This window comes from Salvelinus sp. IW2-2015, linkage group LG17 (assembly GCF_002910315.2).
Source record: "Salvelinus sp. IW2-2015 linkage group LG17, ASM291031v2, whole genome shotgun sequence".
NCBI lineage: Eukaryota > Metazoa > Chordata > Actinopteri > Salmoniformes > Salmonidae > Salvelinus > Salvelinus sp. IW2-2015.
The window spans coordinates 13,012,671-13,034,216 of NC_036857.1; the positions used below are offsets into that span (position 1 = coordinate 13,012,671).

Genomic DNA, 21,546 nt, shown 5'->3' on the forward strand with positions numbered 1-21,546 from the left:
GTGTCATTAGTTTGTTTGCATGGCCCTGATGCACATTGTGGAAATTCATCGTCACTCGCTTGTGTTTTTCCCCCACACACACTCTGTCCATCCTGATCAGTCACTGCACTCCTGCTCATGTCCTCTTCATCATCATCATCACATCTTCATCATCCTCACCATGTCTGCCTTTTGTTTATTCTGTGACCCTGACATTGTTTGAGATCTTCTGTCTAACATGCCTGATTTCATTACAGTTCACAATTAACCTGTGCATTAAATCCTGTGATGATCAACCGGTATGTAACACAACTTCCTGATTCGAGTCAGATTGTGACATCATTTCTTCTCTCTTGAAGTCGGCGATGGCGGCGCTGGAACCGGTTCTGCCGCAGGAAGTGTCGTGTTGCCGTGAAGTCAGTGTCTTTCTATTGGCTGGTGATCATCCTGGTGTTTCTCAACACGCTCACCATCTCCTCAGAGCACTACAACCAGCCTAACTGGCTCACGGAAGTCCAGGGTGGGTAGCGGGTCAAAATGTTATTTCACAATCACATAGTTTTAGTATAATGTGTACTTTACAGTGTCCTTCTCAGAAACCCACAGGATACATACTATTTTATCCTTCAATCTTACAATCTACAATGCCATTGTACTACAGTAGTGCCCTTGATAATCAGACAATACCTATGACTTACCCAGATACTGTATCTGCTGCATAGAGTAACCCTTCCTACCAGATCCCCATAGCAGTGATCTTTATAACTGGAAAATGTTGTACTGTAATGTCTACATGCTGATGTCCGCTGCTCTCCAGATGTGGCCAACAAGGTTCTGCTGGCTCTGTTTACGTGTGAGATGCTGGTGAAGATGTATAGTCTGGGCCTGCAGGCCTACTTCGTGTCTCTGTTCAACCGCTTCGACTGCTTCGTGGTGTGTGGCGGCATCGTGGAGACCATCCTGGTGGAGCTGGCCATCATGTCTCCCCTGGGCATCTCTGTGTTCCGTTGTGTCCGTCTGCTACGCATCTTCAAGGTCACACGGTGAGACTGGGAGACTTCAGGAGAGGCTGGACATAGACTGACGTGGTGGAGGTGTAATTTTGGCAAAATGTTTACCTCTGATACATTCACGTCACATCTCTTTCTTTGCTCACTTGTTTTGATGTATCATCTACTGTTGGAAGAATGTTTATCAGTCTCTCGGTGTGTGTGCTTGCACGCTTCCGTATGGGTTGTTTGTGCATTCATCTTGTCCTTCTCTTTCTCTCTCTGCCCTGTAGCCACTGGGCATCTCTCAGTAACCTGGTGGCATCGCTGCTCAACTCCATGAAGTCCATCGCCTCCCTCCTGCTCCTGCTCTTCCTCTTCATCATCATCTTCTCTCTGTTGGGCATGCAGCTCTTCGGAGGCAAGTTCAACTTCGACGAGACGATAACTAAGAGGAGCACCTTCGACAACTTCCCCCAGGCACTACTCACAGTGTTTCAGGTAGGACAACTCTACCTGTTCCTGGCTTCTCTCACAATGATTATTGACATAATGAAAATGTGATGACTTTATAATGGCGTTGTAATAATGTCGTGATATGACGTTGTAATGACATTGTGATATGTTGTTCGAATAACATTGTGATATGACGTTGTGATAACATTGTGATGACTTGTAATAATGTAATAATAATACTGTAATAATGTCGTGATGGCGTTGTACTAACGTTGGGATGACGTTGTGTTACACTGTTTTGTGTGACTCAGATCCTGACAGGCGAGGATTGGAATGCTGTGATGTATGACGGCATCATGGCGTACGGTGGACCCTTCTCCTCAGGCATGGTCGTCTGCATCTACTTCATAATCCTCTTTGTCTGTGGAAACTGTATCCTGTTTTTAAAACATGTAGAACACATGGCTTCAGCTGCCCCTAGTCCTATAGCATTTAGATCAGTATTATCCACTGGTTCAAGAGAGACGCAATATGTGCAGGCTTTTGTTCCAGCCCAGCACTAACACATTTGACTCAGCTAGTCATGAGTAGCTTTTGATGAGTAGTTTCTTTGTTTGTTGAATCAAATATGTTAGTTCTGAGCTGGAACGATAGCCGGTACACATTGCTAGCCCACAGGACCAGGAGTGAAGAACAGTGCATTACACTCAAACGTTAGGTCAATGTTGTATCTCCGTTGCCCTTAAGTCCAGTTTGTAATCAGACATCCTGCTGAAYGTCTTCTTGGCCATCGCCGTTGACAACCTGGCAGATGCAGAGAGCCTGAACACAGCCCAGAAGGAGGAAGAGGAGGAGAAGGAGAGGAAGAAAAGTGCCAGGTAACGTCAGCACTGTTTTACTGAAAGAGAGGATGGTCTGTATTTTTCTGTTGTTCTTCCTGACCTGTCGAGATGTTGTCTTGTGTTTGGGCTCTTTTTTTTCCAGAGATGACACTGATAAGATGGAGGAGCTGAAACCTGAGGGCCAGGATGGGGATCTCAAGGTAATCGGAGTAGCTTTTAGATTGGGGTTTTAGAAAGTCAGAGAAGAGCAATCCATAACCACACAGAGGCGCCATTAGACAAAAGATTTTGGAATGGTGGCCCACTTAGAATGATACAGTGAGTTAAAACCATATGGCATTCATAACAGTACTGATACACTGCTGATATGTCATGTGTCTTGGAATGTAGGTTCCACTGGAGGAGGAAGAGGAGAAGGAGCCGTATCCCACTCCAGACACTCCAGGTAACCTAATCTGTTCTGAGATCAGTGTCCTAGCTTTGTTGCCATAGCTTCCATGGCCTGGCACTGCCTTATCTCTGATCCTGGTTTTCCCCAGTTGGTGATGATGACAATGATAATGATAATCTGCCAGAGGTTCCAGTTGGGCCACGCCCCCAAAGGCTGTCAGACCTCAGCATCAAGGAGAAGACTCCGCCCATCCCTGAGGGCAGTGCATTCTTCATCTTCAGCAACACTAACCCGTAAGTATAGTGGCTTGCGAAAGTATTCACCCCCCCTTGGCGTTTTTCCTATTTTGTTGCCTTACAACCTGGAATTAAAATTGATTTTTGGGGGGTTTGTATCATTTGATTTACACAACATGCCTACCACTTTGAAGATGCAAAATATTTTTTATGGTGAAACAAACAAGAAATGCGACAAAAAAACAGAAAACCTGAGCATGCGTAACTATTCAATAAGTCAATACTTTGTAGAGCCACCTTTTTCAGCAATTACAGCTGCAAGTCTCTTGGGGTATGTCTCTATAAACTTGGCACATCTAGCCACTGGGATTTTTGCCTATTCTTCAAGGCAAAACTGCTCCAGCTCCTTCAAGTTGGATGGGTTCGCTGGTGTACAGCAATCTTTAAGTCATACCACAGATTTTCAATTGGATTGAGGTCTTGGCTTTGACTAGGCCATTCCAAGACATTTTAAATGTTTCCCCTTAAACCACTCGAGTGTTGCTTTGGCAGTATGCTTAGGGTCATTGTCCTGCTGGAAGGTGAACCTTCCTCCCAGTCTCAAATCTCTGGAAGACTGAAACAGGTTTCCCTCAAGAATTTCCCTGTATTTAGCGGCATCCATCATTCCTTCAATTCTGACCAGTTTCCCAGTCCCTTCTGAGGAAAACATCCCCACAGCATGATGCTGCCACCACCATGCTTCACTGTGGGGATGGTGTTCTCGGGGTGATGAGAGGTGTTGGGTTTGCGCCAGACATAGCGTTTTCCTTGATGGCCAAAAAGCTCAATTTTAGTCTCATCTGACCAGAGTACCTTCTTCCATATGTTTGGGGAGTCTTTTGGCAAATACCAAACGTGCTTATTTTGCTTATTTTTTTCTTTAAGCAATGGCTTTTTTCTGGCCACTCTTCCGTAAAGCCCAGCTCTGTGGTGTGTACGGCTTAAAGTGGTCCTATGGAGCTTTGCAGCTCCTTCAGGGTTATCTTTGGTCTCTTTGTTGCCTCTCTGATTAATGCCCTCCTTGCCTGGTCCGTGAGTTTTGGTGGGAGGCTCTTTCTTGGCAGGTTTGTTGTGGTGCCCTATTCCTTAAAATGTTTAATAATAGATTTAATGGTGCTCCGTGGGATGTTCAAAGTTTCATATATTTTTTTATAACCTAACCCTGATCTGTACTTCTCCACAACTTTGTCCCTGACCTGTTTGGAGAGCTCCTTGGTCTTCATGGTGTCGCTTGCTTAGTGGTGTTGCAGACTCTGGGGCCTTTCAGAACAGGTGAAGTTGGAAGTTTACATACACTTAGGTTGGAGTCATTAAAACTCGTTTTTCAACCACTCCCCAAATTTCTTGTTAACAAACTATAGTTTTGGCAACTCGGTTAGGACATCTACTTTGTGCATGACACAAGTACATTTTCTTACAATTGTTTACAGACACATTATTTCACTGTATCACAATTCCAGTGGGTCAGAAGTTTACATACACTAAGTTGACTGTATGGAAAATTCCAGAAAATTATGTCATGGCTCTAGAAGCTTCTGATAGGCTAATTGACATAATTTGCGTCAATTGGAGGTGTACCTGTGGATGTATTTCAAGGCCTACCTTCAAACTCAGTGCTTCTTTGCTTGACATCRTGGGAAAAYTKTAAAAAATCTACCAAGACCTCAGAAAAAATTGTATACCTCCACAAGTCTGGTTCATCCTTGGGAGCAATTTCCAAACGCCTGAAGGTACCACGTTCATCTGTACAAACAATACTACACAAGTATAAACACCATGGGACGACGYAGCCGTCATACCGCTCAAGAAGGAGACGCGTTCTGTCTCATAGAGATGAACGTACTTGGTGCGAAAAGTGCAAATCAATCCCARAACAACAGCAAAGGACCTTGTGAAGATGCTGGAGGAAACGGGAACAAAAGTATCTATATCCACAGTAAAACGAGTTCTATATCAACATAACCTGAAAGGCCACTTAGCAAGGAAGAAGCCGCTGCTCCAAAATCGCCATAAAAAAGCCAGACTACGGTTTGTAACTGCACATGGGGACAAACATCGTACTTTTTGGAGAAATGTCCTCTGGTCTGATGAAACAAAAATAGAACTGTTTGGCTATAATGACCATCATTATGTTTGGAGGAAAAAGGGGGAGGCTTGCAAGCCAAAGTTCACCATCCCAACCATGAAGCACGGGGGTGGCAGCATCATGTTGTGGGGGTGCTTTGCTGCGGGAGGGACTGGTGCACTTCACAAAATAGATGGCATCATGAGAAGGAAAATTATGTGGATATATTGAAGCAACATCTCAAGACATCAGTCAGGAAGTTAAAGCTTGGTCGCAAATGGGTCTTCGAAATGGACAATGACCCCAAGCATACCTCCAAAGTTGTGGCAAAATGGCTTAAGGACAACAAAGTCAAGGTATTGGAGTGGCCATCACAAAGCCCTGACCTCAATCCTATAGAAAATTTGTGGGCAGATCTGAAAAAGCATGTGCGAGCAAGGAGGCCTACAAACCTGACTCAGTTACACCAGCTTTGTCAGAAGGAATGGGCCAGAATTCACCCAACTTATTGTGGGAAGCTTGTGGAAGGCTACCCGAAATGTTTGACCCAAGTTAAACAATTTAAAGGCAATGCTACCAAATACTAATTGAGTGTATGTGTAACGGTTCTCGTGGGCTGAAGGAAGAGTGGACCAAGGTGTAGCGTTTAAAGTGTTCATGATTTCATCCAAAAAAACTAATCGAACAAAAACAACAAACAGGAGAACGAAAGGGAAACAGTTCTGTCTGGTGCAGACACAAAACAGAAAACAACTACCCACAAAACACAGGTGGGAAAAGGCTACCTAAGTATGGATCTCAATCAGAGACAACGATAGACAGCTGCCGCTGATTGAGAACCACACCCGGCCAAACACATAGAAATAGACAACATAGAACAAAAACATAGAATACCCACCCCAACTCACGCCCTGACCAACCAAAATAGAGACATAAAAATGATCTCTAAGGTCAGGGCGTGACAGTATGTAAACTTCTGACCCACTGGGAATGTGATGAAAGAAATACAAGCTGAAATAAATCATTCTCTCTACTATTATTCTGACATTTCACATTCTTAAAATGAAGTTGTGATCCTAACACCTAAGACTTGGAATTTTTACTAGGATTAAATGTCAGGAATTGTGAAAAAACGGAGTTTAAATGTATTTGGCTAAGATATATGTAAACTTCCGACTTGAACTGTATACTGAGATCATGTGACAGATCATGTGACTCTTAGAATGCACAGGTGGACTTTATTTAACTAATTATGTGACTTCTGAAGGTAATTGGTTGCACCAGATCTTATTTAGGGGCTTCATAGCAAAGGGGTGAATACATATACACCCACCACTTTTCAGTTCTACATTTCTTTACATTCTTTGAAACAAGTTCTTTTTTTCATTTCACTTCACCAATTTGGACTATTTTGTGTATGTCCATTACATGAAATCCAAATAAAAATCCATTTAAAATATAGGTTGTAATGCAACAAAATAGGAGAAACGCCAAGCGTAGGTCTCAGTACTAAACATATGTTATAATGCACGCACAACCACGCACTCAAAAATAATGTGTGATTTCATGGCTTTTTTTCTCAGGGTTCGGGTGGCCTGCCACAAGCTGATCAACCACCACATCTTCACCAACCTCATCCTGGTCTTCATCATGCTGAGCTCTGTGTCTCTGGCTGCTGAGGACCCTATACGSAACTTCTCTGCACGCAACATCGTATGTTTACTGCAGCAGCCGTTTCTCTTACATAAAAATAACATTTGATAGCATCAAGATAATCTTTACTTCCATGAAAGTAATTTGACTGTAATTTTACAGTAATGACACTGTCATGATAATGTCTAATAGTGGTATGAAATATCTGTGTTAAAAAGAACTAAAAACCTCAAAACTATACTTAATTGGAGTAGTAATCAATTTAGGACTGTTGATGCATTCTGAAGTTGTTGATATCATGTCATGTGTTGATGCCTTGAACTCTGTTAAACTTTCACATTGCTTTTTGCAGATACTTGGTTATTTTGACTATGCTTTCACGGCAATCTTTACTGTTGAGATCCTATTGAAGGTAAATGCTTTCCCCCTGTGTGTGTGTGCTGTGCTCTAGTGCTTGTGTAGTAACGCTCAGACCTTCTCGTTGCTTTCCAGATCCTAGGCTATGCAGATTATGTCTTCACTAGTATATTTACCTTTGAGATCCTGTTGAAGGTAACCAGGTTTCTATGACAACCATAGTCTTGCTGCACTCCCCCGTCTACTGTATGTCGCCTGTTTTTAATTGGCGCCTGTTTTTTTCTGCTTGTCTGTCAGCAACCATCACGGCACCTCTTTTAACCACAACCCCATTTGGAGCCAAAAGAGGGGGAAATATGTATTTTTGTATGTTTTTGAGTGTAGCATGGATCACTCCAGTAGCATGAATCACTGCCTTGTTATTGTGTCCAGTTTTAACTGCACCCTGTAAAGATGAGGGTTCATTGTAGGTCACCTCTTTGTGAACCTTACCTTGGTCTGTTTGTACTTTAGCCAACAACTCCTTTGTCATTGTCATTTTGGCTTATGCTAAAGCACAAACAGACCTGGCAACCAGGTTAGGAGATCCTTGACATGCTTCCCAGACCCAATTCTCTTCTGCTGTTCAGCCCCCAGCTGTGTGTTCTCTTTGCTTCATGTGAGGGCTCACATCTGCATCAATTTCTATCGGTCATACGCTTGTTTTGATATGATTGTTTTGAGTACTTCCACAGAGTATGCATGAAACCATGACACACATGAATGACTCTGAAGCAATTAGACTCTACTCTTTTGAATGCAACCTCCCCCCTCTCTGGTTTGGGAGGCTTTCATACACTTCTGTACCTCTCCACTGATGCAAATCCCATGTTTTGTGTTTTAAGCCTGGGCTTAAATATGCAAATGACAGAACCAATAGATTACCTGTAGATTCAAGGAAAATTGGTTGAGCTTTGTTCTAATCTTTAAAGGAAATGAATAGCATATCTCTGAAATAATGTTTTATTTTTTGTTGTGTTCGTTGGTTGCTGTAAAAACCTGTTTTTGTTCTATTGAAATACCCTTCATGTCTTATTGAGCAGAATGTGTAGGAGTTTGAGTAAGATTAGAAGGAACTAGATCTGTATCAGTGTGTGTAGGTGTGTTTGTCTGCCCACTGAGAAAGAGCTTGTGTCAACAGATGTAGAATCTTAGCTTGATCATCCTGTTGCAGGAGAACTTTCCTGCAATGCAGGACATTTAAAACTTGTAGTGTATTTGAGGTTTAAAATGAATCAAACCCCACAAAAATGTCCATTAATTATAATCCACATAATAATTCACATTTCCTGTTATTATTTTCCTGCTGTAGCAAACTGGCTCAAATTAAGATCCTACATGTCTAGCTCATCTACAGTTGTAGCTGAACCTGTTGTGTGTCTGGTATGAGATGGCCTAGTGTATAGTGCAGTATATCTGATGCCGGTCTCCCTGTGCTCTCCAGATGACAGCTTTTGGGGCTTTCCTCCATAAAGGAGCCTTCTGCAGGAACTACTTCAACCTGCTGGACCTACTGGTGGTTGGAGTCTCTCTGGTGTCCTTTGGCATTCAGTACGTAAAAATGAATCAATTGGTTGATTGATCGATTGATCGATCCTTCAAGCAAGAAATAAATAAATCATTCAATCAGTCAGCGATGTGGCCATAACTGTCTGTGTTTGGTGTTCAGGTCATCTGCCATCTCTGTGGTGAAGATCTTGCGTGTGTTGAGGGTGTTGCGACCCCTGAGGGCCATCAACAGAGCCAAGGGCCTCAAGGTGAGACGGGGGGCCAGTGGGCCACAGTGTAACAACTGTTTAACAACACACCCTCAAGATAACTGACTACTGAAGTCGCCTGTTTGTAAATCATCAGGCTAAGGGTACAGGGTCCAATAAGGTCATTCATCCCTGACCTTTTCTCTCTTGTCTCCTCTGTTTTTGACCCTTGACCCTGCAGCATGTGGTCCAGTGTGTATTTGTGGCCATCAGGACCATTGGCAACATCATGATCGTCACCACGCTGTTACAGTTCATGTTCGCCTGCATAGGAGTGCAGCTATTCAAGGTGCCTACCGCCACTACAGTGTTAACACTCATAAAGTATTGTCTGTAGTCTATGCATGATGCAGTAGTTATATGTTTGGTTATGTGTGTGGTTATGTGTGTGTAATATGTGTGACAGAAGGGCAGCTGTTAAACGTTCTGTTCTCTCAGGGCAAGTTCTATCGCTGCACAGACGAGGCCAAGTCCAGCCCAGAGGAATGCAAGTGAGTTTGACTGCTCTTTGTTCAAACATAAGGACTGGAGTTCTGAGACCCAGATATGTGTCTGTGTCTGTTTGGAAATACGGATGATTATGTAGATACATGGATTTAGATGTATAACTCCTCTCTCTCTTGTAGAGGCACATACATCCTGTATAAGGATGGAGACACAGCATTGCCTGCAGTTAGGGAGAGGATCTGGTACAACAGTGACTTCAACTTTGACAACGTCCTCATGGCCATGATGGCTCTGTTCACCGTCTCTACATTTGAAGGCTGGCCTGCGTAAGAGCCTCTCACAGATGCACGCATGCGCACACACACACACACACACAAACACTCATGCACGTGCACACACACACACACACACAGCAAATGCACACGTGAATATGCACACTTCCACGTATGCATATCCAGACAGACATACATTTTGACGAACCACCTCACTGATTAGTGTGTGTTTGTTTCTGTGTCTCAGTCTGCTCTACAAGGCCATCGACTCCAACAGAGAGAATATGGGTCCCATCTACAACTACCGCGTGGAGATCTCCATCTTCTTCATCATCTACATCATCATCATCGCCTTCTTCATGATGAACATCTTTGTTGGTTTTGTCATCGTCACCTTCCAGGAGCAGGGAGAGAAAGAGTACAAGAACTGTGAGCTGGACAAGAACCAGGTAACAACCTAGTTAGTGTTAGTGTGTGTGTGCGTGAATGCGTGTTGTGTGTTGTGTGTATGTGAACATAAATATGTACAGTACTGTGCAAAAGTTTTAGGCAGGTGTGAAAAAATGCTTTAAGTAAGAATGCTTTCATGTTAATGTTAATGTTAATAGATTATATTTATAAATTAACTAAATGCAAAGTGAGTGAACTGAAGCTAAATCTAAGTCAAATCTATATTTCGGKGTGACCACCCTTTGCCTTCAAAACAGCATCAATTCTTCTAGGTGCACTTGTACAAAGTCAGGGATTTTGTAGGCATATAGTCAGGTGTATGATTTAACAGTTATACCAAACAGGTGCTAATGATCATCAATTCAATATGTAGGTTGAAACACAATCATTAACTCCGACGTGGGAACAAGGCCAAGCGACTCAACTATGCACCAAAACCCAGGAGTTGGGGTGCAGAAACATGGCAGCAGGTGCTCTGGACTGAAATATTTGTCTGTAGCAGAAGGCAGTTCGTTCGCCGAAGGGCTGGAGAGCGGTACACAAATGAGTGTCTGCAGGCAACAGTGGAGCATTGTGGAGGTTCCTTGCAAGTTTGGGACTACATTTCTGCAAATGGAGTTGGTGATTTGGATGGAATYAATGGTCTCCTCAATGCTGAGAAGTACAGGCAGAGACTTATCCATCATGCAATACCATCAGGGAGGCATCTGATTGGCCCCAAATGTATTCTGCAGCATGACAACGACACCAAACATAAAGCGAAAGTCATTAGGAACTATCTTCAGCGTAAAGAAGGACAAGGAGTCCTGGAAGTGATGGTATGGCCCCCACGGAGCCCTGACCTCAACATCATTGAGTCTGTCTGGGATTACATGAAGAGAAAGAAGCACCTGAGGCTGACTAAATCCACAGAAGAACTGTGGTTAGTTCTCCAAGATGTTTGGGCCAACCTACCTGCCGAATTCCTTCAAAAACTGTGTCCAAGTGTACCTGGAAGAATTGATGCTGTTTTGAAGGCAAATGGTAGTCACACCAAATATTGATTTGATGTAGATTTTTCTTCGTTTCACTCACTTTGCATTTAGTTAATTGATAAATATAAACTATCAACATGTCTATTTTTGAAAGCATTCTTACTTTACAGCATTTTTTCACACCTGCATAAAACTTTTTCAAAGCACTGTATGTGTGTGTATTTCAGTGTATTACTGTGTGTTTTATCTCCCCTCTCTAGCGTCAGTGTGTGGAGTATGCTCTGAAGGCTCGTCCACTGAGAAGGTACATCCCTAAGAACCTCTACCAGTATAAGTTCTGGTATGTGGTCAACTCCACAGGCTTTGAGTACGTCATGTTCGTCCTCATCATCCTCAACACACTGTGTCTGGCCATCCAGGTGAGTCCCTTTCCTGCCATACATTTATAGTCCTATCTCTGTCTCTCTCTGTGTCTCTGTATCCTGGTCTCTCTCTGTGTCTCTGTATCCTGGTCTCTCTCTGTCTCTCTCTATGTCTCTATATCCGGGTCTATCTCTGTCTCTCTCTATGTCTCTATATCCGGGTCTCTCTCTGTCTCTCTCTGTGTCTCTGTATCCTGGTCTCTCTCTGTCTCCTGATCCTGCCTCTCTCCTGTCCTCTCTGTGCTCTGTATCCTGGTCTATCTCTGTCTCTCTCTGTGTCTCTGTATCCGGGTCTAATCTCTGTCTCTCTCTGTGTCTCTATATCCAAGTCTATCTCTCTGTCCCGTTATGCCTCTCTGTCTCTCTATTCTGCATTTCGTAAACTGTATATTTATTTTTCTGTTTATCTCCTCATCCTTCTTTCTGTTCTTCTTATGCCCCGTATCTTCCTCCTTTCTCTTCTCCCACCCTCTTCTCTCCTCTTCTCTCTCCATCTCTCTCCCACTCTCTCCATTTCCTCAGCACTATGGCCAGTCTCACCTGTTCAACTATGCCATGGACATCCTCAACATGGTCTTCACTGGCGTCTTCACTGTGGAGATGATCTTTAAACTCATCGCCTTCAAACCCAGGTGAGTCAGTCTGTCTGCCTGCCTCTCAACTCGCACCATAGACCAGTTATCTCACCCCCTCACCCCACTCCTCTACCAAGTATCTTCCCCTGCAATATTACCTTAACCATCCCTCCTCACCCTTTCCCTCCCTACTTCTTACTCTCCACTGACCCCCCCCCCCCCCCCCCCCCCACCCACACACCCATGCTGGGCTCCGTACCCTGGCCTGTAGGGGTATTTTGGGGATGCCTGGAACGTCTTCGATGCCCTGGTGGTGATCGGCAGCGTAGTAGACATCATTCTCACTCAGGTAGAGTATTATAGTAGACCTGCCATTATCCCTGCCTCCAATCTTCATCCCTTGCTTTCTTATTTCCTTCCCTCACCTTTTTCTAGACTCACTCAAACCCCTCTCTGGTCCTAAAGCCAGTCTGTTGGCTCCTTGTCCTACTGTGGGACCTCTGTCAGGGCTGGCCACCATAGGTATTATGTATTACCTATGCTGGACTGGTATTGGGTCTAGGTCTATGGTGGCCAGTTACTCTGCACTGTGTAGGCACTGTATCAGTGAGAGACTTATAACACCTTATACAGTAGAGGGTTGTAGAGGGTTCATAGCAGATCATAGTCAGAACTTCATTCACTGTTTCATATGTAAAGTTGGGCTACTTAGAGGCATGCATACATTTTGTATTCTCCCAGACACAGTGCCACTCAGACTCTTTTTTTCTATTTCCTGCTGTATATTTTCATGTTTTGTCTGTATTTTCACATCTCTCTCTATCCTTCTCTTTCTCTTTTTCTGTCTCTGTTCTCTCTCTGTTCTCTCCCGTCTCTTTGTGTCCTTGGGCTGTCGCTTACAGCACTATTTCGCCGATGCATGGAACACATTTGATGCCTTAATTGTTGTTGGTAGCGTCGTTGACATTGCAATCACAGAGATCAATGTAAGTAGCCATCTTCATGCTCCTTGTTCTGTAGCACTATCAGAGGGAATGCATTACAATTACATCAGGGTTACATTCAAGATCCCAACATGTTTTCATATCCCAAACATGTCCATTAACTATGCTAGCTAGAGCAATAGCTTTCCAAGGAGCTATCTAGCTGTTAAGTAGCGTCCACCGGGTTGGAGTAATGTTGTAATCTTGAATGTAACCCAGTGAGCCTTGGAGATCAAATGGCATGTGACATCTATATAAATATGATGACAACTGAGTCAGATCTTTACCAGATTTGTATGATTTTCTAATGATAGGACAGTTTCAAAACACTCCCAGGGTTATTGCAAGGCCTTCCTCCAATATGCTGTCTAGATTAGTGATCCCATGCTTGGTGCTGTTCTGTGACTTTGTGCCATCATGAAGTTTGTGTGCCTCTGCTTTTTCCCTTTTTTGGAATTACAAATCTTAACACACATATGGACTTACACACATATACATGCAGAGATTGTCTCACTACGTGGTATATTTCAAGTTTACTACATGAAACAATATACATAGTTATTTGATATCAATTAAACCAAGTTTGTCTTTCTGGGATCTCCTTATTTTCTGGTGCTGATCAAAGTTGTACTGCATTATATTGGTGTTTTCTTTCTTCACATGTGTACGATTGTATGTCATGTTTGATGTACTGAATGTACTACTGTGTGTGGTAATCAGTACTAAGCTACTGTGGTCGTGCTTTGCATAAGAGGCAGATTATGTTGTGTCTTCAGTGTCAATACGGTTGCTTATGTAACACGTCTGTTATGGTTGTTCTCTGATTCCTTTTGTTGAAGACGTTTCAATAATGCCGTGGATGGTTGATTGAATCAACAATAAAGAAATGTAATGACATTCTGAACTAGTTGTTAGATAAGTAATTATGTCAATAACTATGTCAATGACTAATTGCTGACTTCAATGATATGAGAGACGAAGAAGTGAAGATGTTAGTGGTTAACCCAGACCTTTGGTTTCAAGGCCATCCCAGTGGTGAAGGTGATTGTGGACCCAGGGGTAAGAAGCCCCTTCCAGTACCCCACTCTTCCTCATCGTCATCTCCGCACAGAGCTGTTTATGTTGTTCGCATGAAATATCCTGTTCTGAACCATATACTGTGTTGAGGTTTTGTCTTGCCTGTTTTGTGGGCTGGTTCCAAGGACAAGATCAGTTCTGGTTTGGGATCTTGCGCGTGTTGAGCATCATCTCATTATCAATCTTTTTTGTGTTGTTTTGTTCATGTTTGACCTGGATCATACTGCAGATGTTGTGGGTTTGTCCAGGTTTGCTTGTGTCTGGACATTCTGGAGATGGGAGTGGAGTGTCTCTGTATGACTCCTAGGAGTGGGGACACTTGTCTTGTGTAGCTACTGTATGTGTGTGGGACGTGTCTGCATCGCATTCACACAAGTTAAGGACTGTTGCATGTTCCTCTACCTGAATGTGTACACACATGCACAAAGGTGGTTGAACACACGTGCACGTACGTACACATGCACACACTGCGTGTTGATCTCTGGCCTGCTCCTAGCTGTGTGTTAAAGTAGCACTGTGGGTGTTCCACCTCTCTCTCTCTCAATCTCCCTCCCTCTCTCTCTCAGAACACTGAGGACAGCGCTCGCATCTCCATCACATTCTTCCGTCTGTTTCGAGTCATGCGATTGGTCAAGCTGCTCAGCAGAGGGGAGGGCATCCGAACGCTCCTGTGGACCTTCATTAAGTCCTTCCAGGTGAGAGAAGAAATGCTCAGGTATAGGGTTGCCAAACTACCGGTAATTTACCAAAGTTACCAGAATCTTCGGTAATGTAAGGGCTGTCTCTCTCCTCATCCTCGGACGAGGAGAGGAGAGAAGGATCATCAGACCAAAATGCAGCATTCGGGAAATAAGCCATCTTTTTATTTAACACGACGGCAACACGAAACAAAACACTTTCAAATATACAAAACAAGAAAACGACGTTGACGAAACCTGAACATAAACTTACATAACTAAACGTAAACTCACGGACAGGAAACAGACGACATCAAAATAAACGAACAGCCAAACAGTCCCGTATGGTACATACATTCAACGACACAGGAGACAATCACCCCACAACAACAGTGAGAACACCCTACCTAAATATGACTCTTAATTAGAGGAGAACGCAAAACACCTGCCTCTAATTAAGAGCCATACCAGGCAACCACAACCAACATAGAAACAGATAACATAGACTGCCCACCCAAAACACATGCCCTGACCTAAACACATACAAAAACAACATAAAACAGGTCAGGACCGTTACAGGTAATGTTGGTTATTAACAGGTCATTTATGATAACTTTGGTAATTTATACTTGAATAACTTAATTTTTATATATATATATATATATTATATATATATTATATATATTATATATATATATATATATTCATACAGTATTCTTTTTTTATATCTGTGTCATTTTGTCCATGCGTGTTCTAGTAGATAGACCATATGGTTCAAGAGAAAAATTGCCTAATTAATGAAAAAATCATCTAACCAACCTTATTATTTCCAATAAACTCTGCCAACTATTAACTTTTTTCACAACTGCCACCATTTTGACGCCAAAACATTTACAACCAAGACATATTGATATAATAAAATACATTTAAGTGTGTAAAAATATATGTCATCGAGTGTATAAGAGGCGAAGTTAGGTGCAGGAGAGTAGAGGGATGTAAACAGGCACACTTTTATTTTAGTTCCAAAACGAGAGCACTACATAAATCAAACGCGCTCAAAACACGGAACATAACAAAAGTAAAGCGCGTAATAAAACACCACAATAACATGAAACAATTACACACAAACATGATGGGAAACAGAGGGTAGTAATACAAGTAGATTGATTGGGGAAAAGAAAACCAGGTGTGTATGGAAACAAGACAAGACAAATGGACATATGAAAAATGGAGCGGTGATGGCTAGAAAGCCGCCTGAACAAGGAGAGGGGCCGACTTCAGCGGAAGTCGTGACAATATATATATATAAAGGCTATTTCATGCTGAAACCCTCATATTATACACCAATGGTATTCACTAAGTTGATGGTTTATATTCAGGATAAGTTTTTGATTCATGAGCTGAAATAAAAGATCCCAGAAATGTTCCAAACCCACAAAAAGCTTATTTCTCTCAAATGTTGTGCACAAATTTTATTTGTTTAATCCCTGTTAGTGAGCATTTCTCCTTTGCCAAGACAATCAATCCTTACCTCTGCTTGCTGTGTTTCTCTGCACCTGGGGTCGAGTTCGTACTAGCATTATTGTCACGCTCTGACCATAGAGAGCTTTTTATTCTCTATGTTGGTTAGGTCGGGGTGTGACTAGGGTGGGTTATCTAGGTGATTATAATTCTATGTTGGCCTGGTATGGTTCCCAATCAGAGGCAGCTGTTTATCGTTGTCTCTGATTGGGGATCATATTTAGGCAGCCATTTTCCCATTGTGCTTTGTGGGATCTTGTCTATGTATAGTTGCCTGCAAGCACTACATTAGAATTTCGTTTTGCGCTTTATTGTTTTCTGTGAGTTTCACTTCCAAATAAAGAGGATGGAACCATACCACGCTGCATGTTGGTCCACTCATTATAACGATTGTGACAATTATTGTCACACAATCAAGAAGCTGATTAAACAGCATGATCATTACACATATGCACCTTGTTCTGGGGACAATAAAAGGCCACTCTAAAATGTGCAGTTTTGTCACGTAACACAATACCATAGATGTCTCAAGTTTGTTTTGAGGGAGTGTGGAATTGGCATGCTGACTGCAGGAATGTCCACCAGATCTTTTGCCAGAGAATTGAATGTTAATTTCTCTAACATAAGCCACCTCAAACGTCGTTTTAGAGAATTTGTCAGTACGTCTAACCGGCCTCACAACTACAGAACACGTGTAACCACGCCAGCCTAGGACTTCCACATCTGGCTACTGCACTTGTGGGATCGTCTGACACCAGCCACCCGGACAGCTGGGGAAACTGGGTTTGCACAACCAGAAAATGTCTGCACAAACTGACAGAAACCGTCTCAGGGAAGCTCATCTGCGTGCTCGTCGTCCTCCCCAGGGTCTTGACCTGACTGCAGTTTGGCGTCTTAACCGACTTCAGTGTGCAAATGCTCACCTTCAATGTCCACTGGCACGCTGTACCGCTTGTATGGCATCATGTGGGCGAGTGGTTTGCTCATGTCAACGTTGTGAACAGAGTTCCCCATGGTGGCGTTGGGGTTATGGTATGGGCAGGCATAAGCTACGGACAACAAACACAATTGCATTTTATCAATGTCAATTTGAATGCACAAAAATACCGTGATGAAATCCTTAGGCCTATTGTTACGCCCATTACTTTCAGTTACTTTTAGATTACTTTCCTCTTAAGAGACATTAGAAGAAGACAAAAATGTATATTACCAATTGAAAAATATGTAATACAAGATAAATCAATGTTATAGTTTACATAGCTGGCCATAATGGATGTTGCATTTTACTTTATGGATTACATTTACATTAAACATTTTAGTCATATAGCAGACGTTCTTATCCAGAGCGATTTACAGGAGCAATTATGGTTAAGTGCCTTGCTTAAGGGCACATCAGCAGATTCTTCACCTAGTTGGCTTGGGGATTCGAACCAGCGACCTTTTGATTACTGGCCTACGCTCTAACCGTAGGCTTCTTGTAACCCAGTTCTTTCTACTTCAATACAGATAGTAATATGATAAGGCTACATCTTTACATTAAAAACCAACGTCTGTCAGATTTCCAGTCATTTCAATTCATTTAATACCCCTTGATCTTCAAGAATAGGACTTGGAAATACAGAAATATAGATTAGCCAAATAGTTTTACCTGAGCAAGGACTTATTAGCCTACTCTGTTGTTAAATGCTGTTCTCATAGAATGCCATGCTTTGAGTACTACTGAAAAGTGCTATTTGCATTAGAAAAATGAATGCCATATGTTGCATTTGCTAAAGGCCTGTTGTTTACGTTTCTTTTGGTGGTGACACTTTGTTATCTCGATAATTTGCAGCTTCTTAAGTCTATCAAAAGTGTGCGAGTTTGAACATATGTCCATTAAGTCTATGGATTATTTTTTGTTGTTGCACAAATTAGAGCCCCTTCTTAACAAACTCCTTCTTAAATGAAACTTGTTTTTGACTGTATGTGTAGCACAATACCACAGAGGAGCGTAGAAGGGAGAAACTCCCTCAAAGTTTTATTCCATCCCCCTGGGCACAGACATCAGTTCCAAAAGAAACTTGAATGTTACCAAAATTCTGTCAGTTTACTGGTAAACTTTGAAAGTTTCCAGTGATACCCTCCCTCTGCAACCCTACTGGGGTAACAGTGGAGCCATACAGGTCAGAGTGTAACATACAGGTGAAGGTACACCTTCCCTTGCTGAGTCAATCTACTAAAACTATCTTTCTCTCTCTGGCATGCCTAGGCTCTTCCCTATGTTGCCCTTCTGATAGCCATGTTATTCTTCATCTATGCTGTTATTGGAATGCAGGTAACTGACAGACATTTATTTTGGAAATGTTGAAGTTACAATATGATTTGCATTTATTTCTTCTATAACACACTGTGCTGTGTTTCAGGTGTTTGGAAAGATTGCCTTGGTAGACCACACACAGATTAACCGAAACAACAACTTCCAGACCTTTCCTCAAGCTGTCCTGATGCTCTTCAGGTATGTGTGTGCATGTGTGTGTGTGTGTGTGTGTGTGTGTGTGTGACTAGTTGATTTATTATTATGGATGGTGAAAAGTTGTGGCCATTGTAGTCCTAATATTACTGTTGTTGATGCTTCTCAGGTGTGCTACAGGTGAGGCGTGGCAGGAGATCATGCTGGCATGTCTGCCAGGGAAGCTGTGTGACTCAGAGTCAGACTACAACCCTGGAGAGGAGAAAACATGTGGCAGCGGATTCGCCATTATCTACTTCATCAGCTTCTACATGCTCTGCGCCTTCCTGGTATAGACACACAAACATACACACACACATAATCGCAGCATGTACCCACACACACATACACACACACAGGTTAGGTAGGTCACTTTCTAAGTGTAATCCATTACAGTTACTAGTTACCTTTTCAAAATTGTACTCAGTAACATAACTTTTGGATTTCCCAAACTCAGTAATGTAATCTGATGAGTTACTTTTGGATTACTTTCCTCTTAAGAGGCATTAGAAGAAGACAAAAAGGATCCATCAAAGTAGTCTCTGATGTGTGGTCAGACTTGCTCAGGTGGAACAAACTTAAACGTTTTTCAATGCTGAATGGAATGTCATTTAGAAAACAGAAAGGTGATCCCTTACTGACACACTGTATACCTCTGTTTTAGATCATCAACTTGTTTGTTGCTGTCATCATGGATAACTTTGACTATCTGACGCGTGATTGGTCCATTCTGGGCCCTCACCACCTGGATGAGTTTAAAAGGATCTGGTCTGAGTACGACCCTGAGGCCAAGTGAGTCTGCATTACCATCTGGACATAGAGTACACAAATACACACACACACATACACAAACACACACCCCTGTAGTCATTCATTTACATTGGTTCTCACTGTGTGTTGTTTCTCTATTTGGTGTTGCTTTCAGGATTGTGTTGGTTTCAGTGTCTGTGTGACTGTGTCTCTTTCAGGATTGTGTTGGTTTCAGTGTCTGTGTGACTGTGTCTCTTTCAGGATTTCAGTGTCTGTGTGACTGTGGTCTCTTTCAGGATTGTGTTGGTTTCAGTGTCCTGTGTGACTGTGTCTCTTTCAGGATTGTGTTGGTTTCAGTGTCTGTGTGACTGTGTCTCTTTCAGGATTGTGTTGGTTTTCAGTGTCTGTGTGACTGTGTCTCTTTCCAGGATTGTGGTTGGTTTCAGTGTCTGTGTGACTGTGGTCTCTTTCAGGATTGTGTTGGTTTCAGTGTCTGTGTGACTGTGTCTCTTTCAGGATTGTGTTGGTTTCAGTGTCTGTGTGACTGTGTCTCTTTCAGGATTGTGTTGGTTTCAGTGTCTGTGTCACTGTGTCTCTTTCAGGTGTGTTGTGGTTTCAGTGTCTGTGTGACTGTGGTCTCTTTCAGGATTGTGTTGGTTTCAGTGTCTGTGTGACTGTGTCTCTTTCAGGATTGTGTTGGTTTCAGTGTCTGTGTGACTGTGTCTCTTTCAGGATTGGGTTTTGTTTCTAGTTGTGCTTTGCTTTCAGTGTCTGTGGACTGGGTGTCTCTTTCAGGATTGTGGTTGGTTTCAGTGTCTGTGTGACCTGTGTCTCTTTCAGGATTGTGTTGGTTTCAGTGTCTGTGTGACTGTGTCTCTTTCAGGATTGTGTTTGGTTTCAGTGTCTGTGTGACTGTGTCTCTTTCAGGATTGTGTTGGTTTCAGTGTCTGTGTGACTGTGTCTCTTTCAGGATTGTGTTGGTTTCAGTGTCTGTGTGACTGTGTCTCTTTCAGGATGTGTTGGTTTCAGTGTCTGTGTGACTGTGTCTCTTTCAGGATTGTGTTGGTTTCAGTGTCTGTGTCACTGTGTCTCTTTCAGGATTGTGTTGGTTTCAGTGTCTGTGTGACTGTGTCTCTTTCAGGATGTGTTGGTTTCAGTGTCTGTGTACTGTGTCTCTTTCAGGATTGTGTTGGTTTCAGTGTCTGTGTGACTGTGTCTCTTTCAGGATTGTGTTGGTTTCAGTGTCTGTGTGACTGTGTCTCTTTCAGGATTGTGTTGGTTTCAGTGTCTGTGTCACGGTGTCTCTTTCAGGATTGTGTTGGTTTCAGTGTCTGTGTGACTGTGTCTCTTTCAGGATTGTGTTGGTTTCAGTGTCTGTGTCACTGTGTTCTCAGGTTGTGGTTTCAGTGTCTTTGACTGTGTCTCTTTCAGGAGTGTTTTGGTTTCAGTGTCTGTGGACTGTGTCTCTTCAGGATTGTGTTGGTTTCAGTGTCTGTGGTGACTGTGTCTCTTTCAGGATTGTGTTGGTTTCAGTGTCTGTGTGACTGTGTCTCCTTTCAGGATGTGTTGGTTTCAGTGTCTGTGTGACTGTGTCTCTTTCAGGATTGTGTTGTTTCAGTGTCTGTGTGACTGTGTCTCTTTCAGGATTGTGTTGTTTCAGTGTCTGTGTGACTGTGTCTCTTTCAGGATTGTGTTGGTTTCAGTGTCGTGTGTGACTGTGTCTCTTTCAGGATTGTGTTGGTTTAGTGTCTGTGTGACTGTGTCTCTTCAGGATTGTGCTGGTTTCAGTGTCTGTGTGACTGTGTCTCTTTCAGGATTGTGTTGGTTTCAGTGTCTGTGTGACTGTGTCTCTTTCAGGATTGTGTTGTTTCAGTGTCTGTGTGACTGTGTCTCTTTCAGGATTGTGTTGGTTTCAGTGTCTGTGTGACTGTGTCTCTTTCAGGATTGTGTTGGTTTCAGTGTCTTGTGACTGTGTCTCTTTCAGGATTGTGTTTGGTTTCAGTGTCTGTGTGACTGTGTCTCTTTCAGGATTGTGTTGGTTTCAGTGTCTGTGTGACTGTGTCTCTTCAGGATTGGTGTTGGTTTCAGTCTGTGTGACTGTGTC

The 21,546-nt window shown here is 42.7% G+C and overlaps 1 protein-coding gene across 1 annotated transcript in view; it reads left to right on the forward strand.

Moving 5' to 3' along the window:
* Positions 1-21,546, forward strand: part of LOC111976881 (voltage-dependent L-type calcium channel subunit alpha-1D) — a 59,920-nt gene that overhangs the window by 22,975 nt on the left and 15,399 nt on the right. Inside the window, 26 exon segments of the mRNA XM_070448172.1 lie at positions 339-499; positions 797-1,022; positions 1,262-1,469; positions 1,736-1,856; positions 2,188-2,302; positions 2,409-2,475; positions 2,669-2,711; positions 2,806-2,950; positions 6,584-6,713; positions 7,006-7,065; positions 7,146-7,205; positions 8,494-8,600; positions 8,719-8,806; positions 8,988-9,095; positions 9,245-9,297; positions 9,433-9,579; positions 9,773-9,974; positions 11,210-11,368; positions 11,894-12,007; positions 12,849-12,932; positions 13,953-13,988; positions 14,573-14,701; positions 18,453-18,518; positions 18,607-18,698; positions 18,823-18,982; positions 19,357-19,484. Coding sequence (XP_070304273.1) covers positions 339-499; positions 797-1,022; positions 1,262-1,469; positions 1,736-1,856; positions 2,188-2,302; positions 2,409-2,475; positions 2,669-2,711; positions 2,806-2,950; positions 6,584-6,713; positions 7,006-7,065; positions 7,146-7,205; positions 8,494-8,600; positions 8,719-8,806; positions 8,988-9,095; positions 9,245-9,297; positions 9,433-9,579; positions 9,773-9,974; positions 11,210-11,368; positions 11,894-12,007; positions 12,849-12,932; positions 13,953-13,988; positions 14,573-14,701; positions 18,453-18,518; positions 18,607-18,698; positions 18,823-18,982; positions 19,357-19,484 — 3,009 coding nt within the window.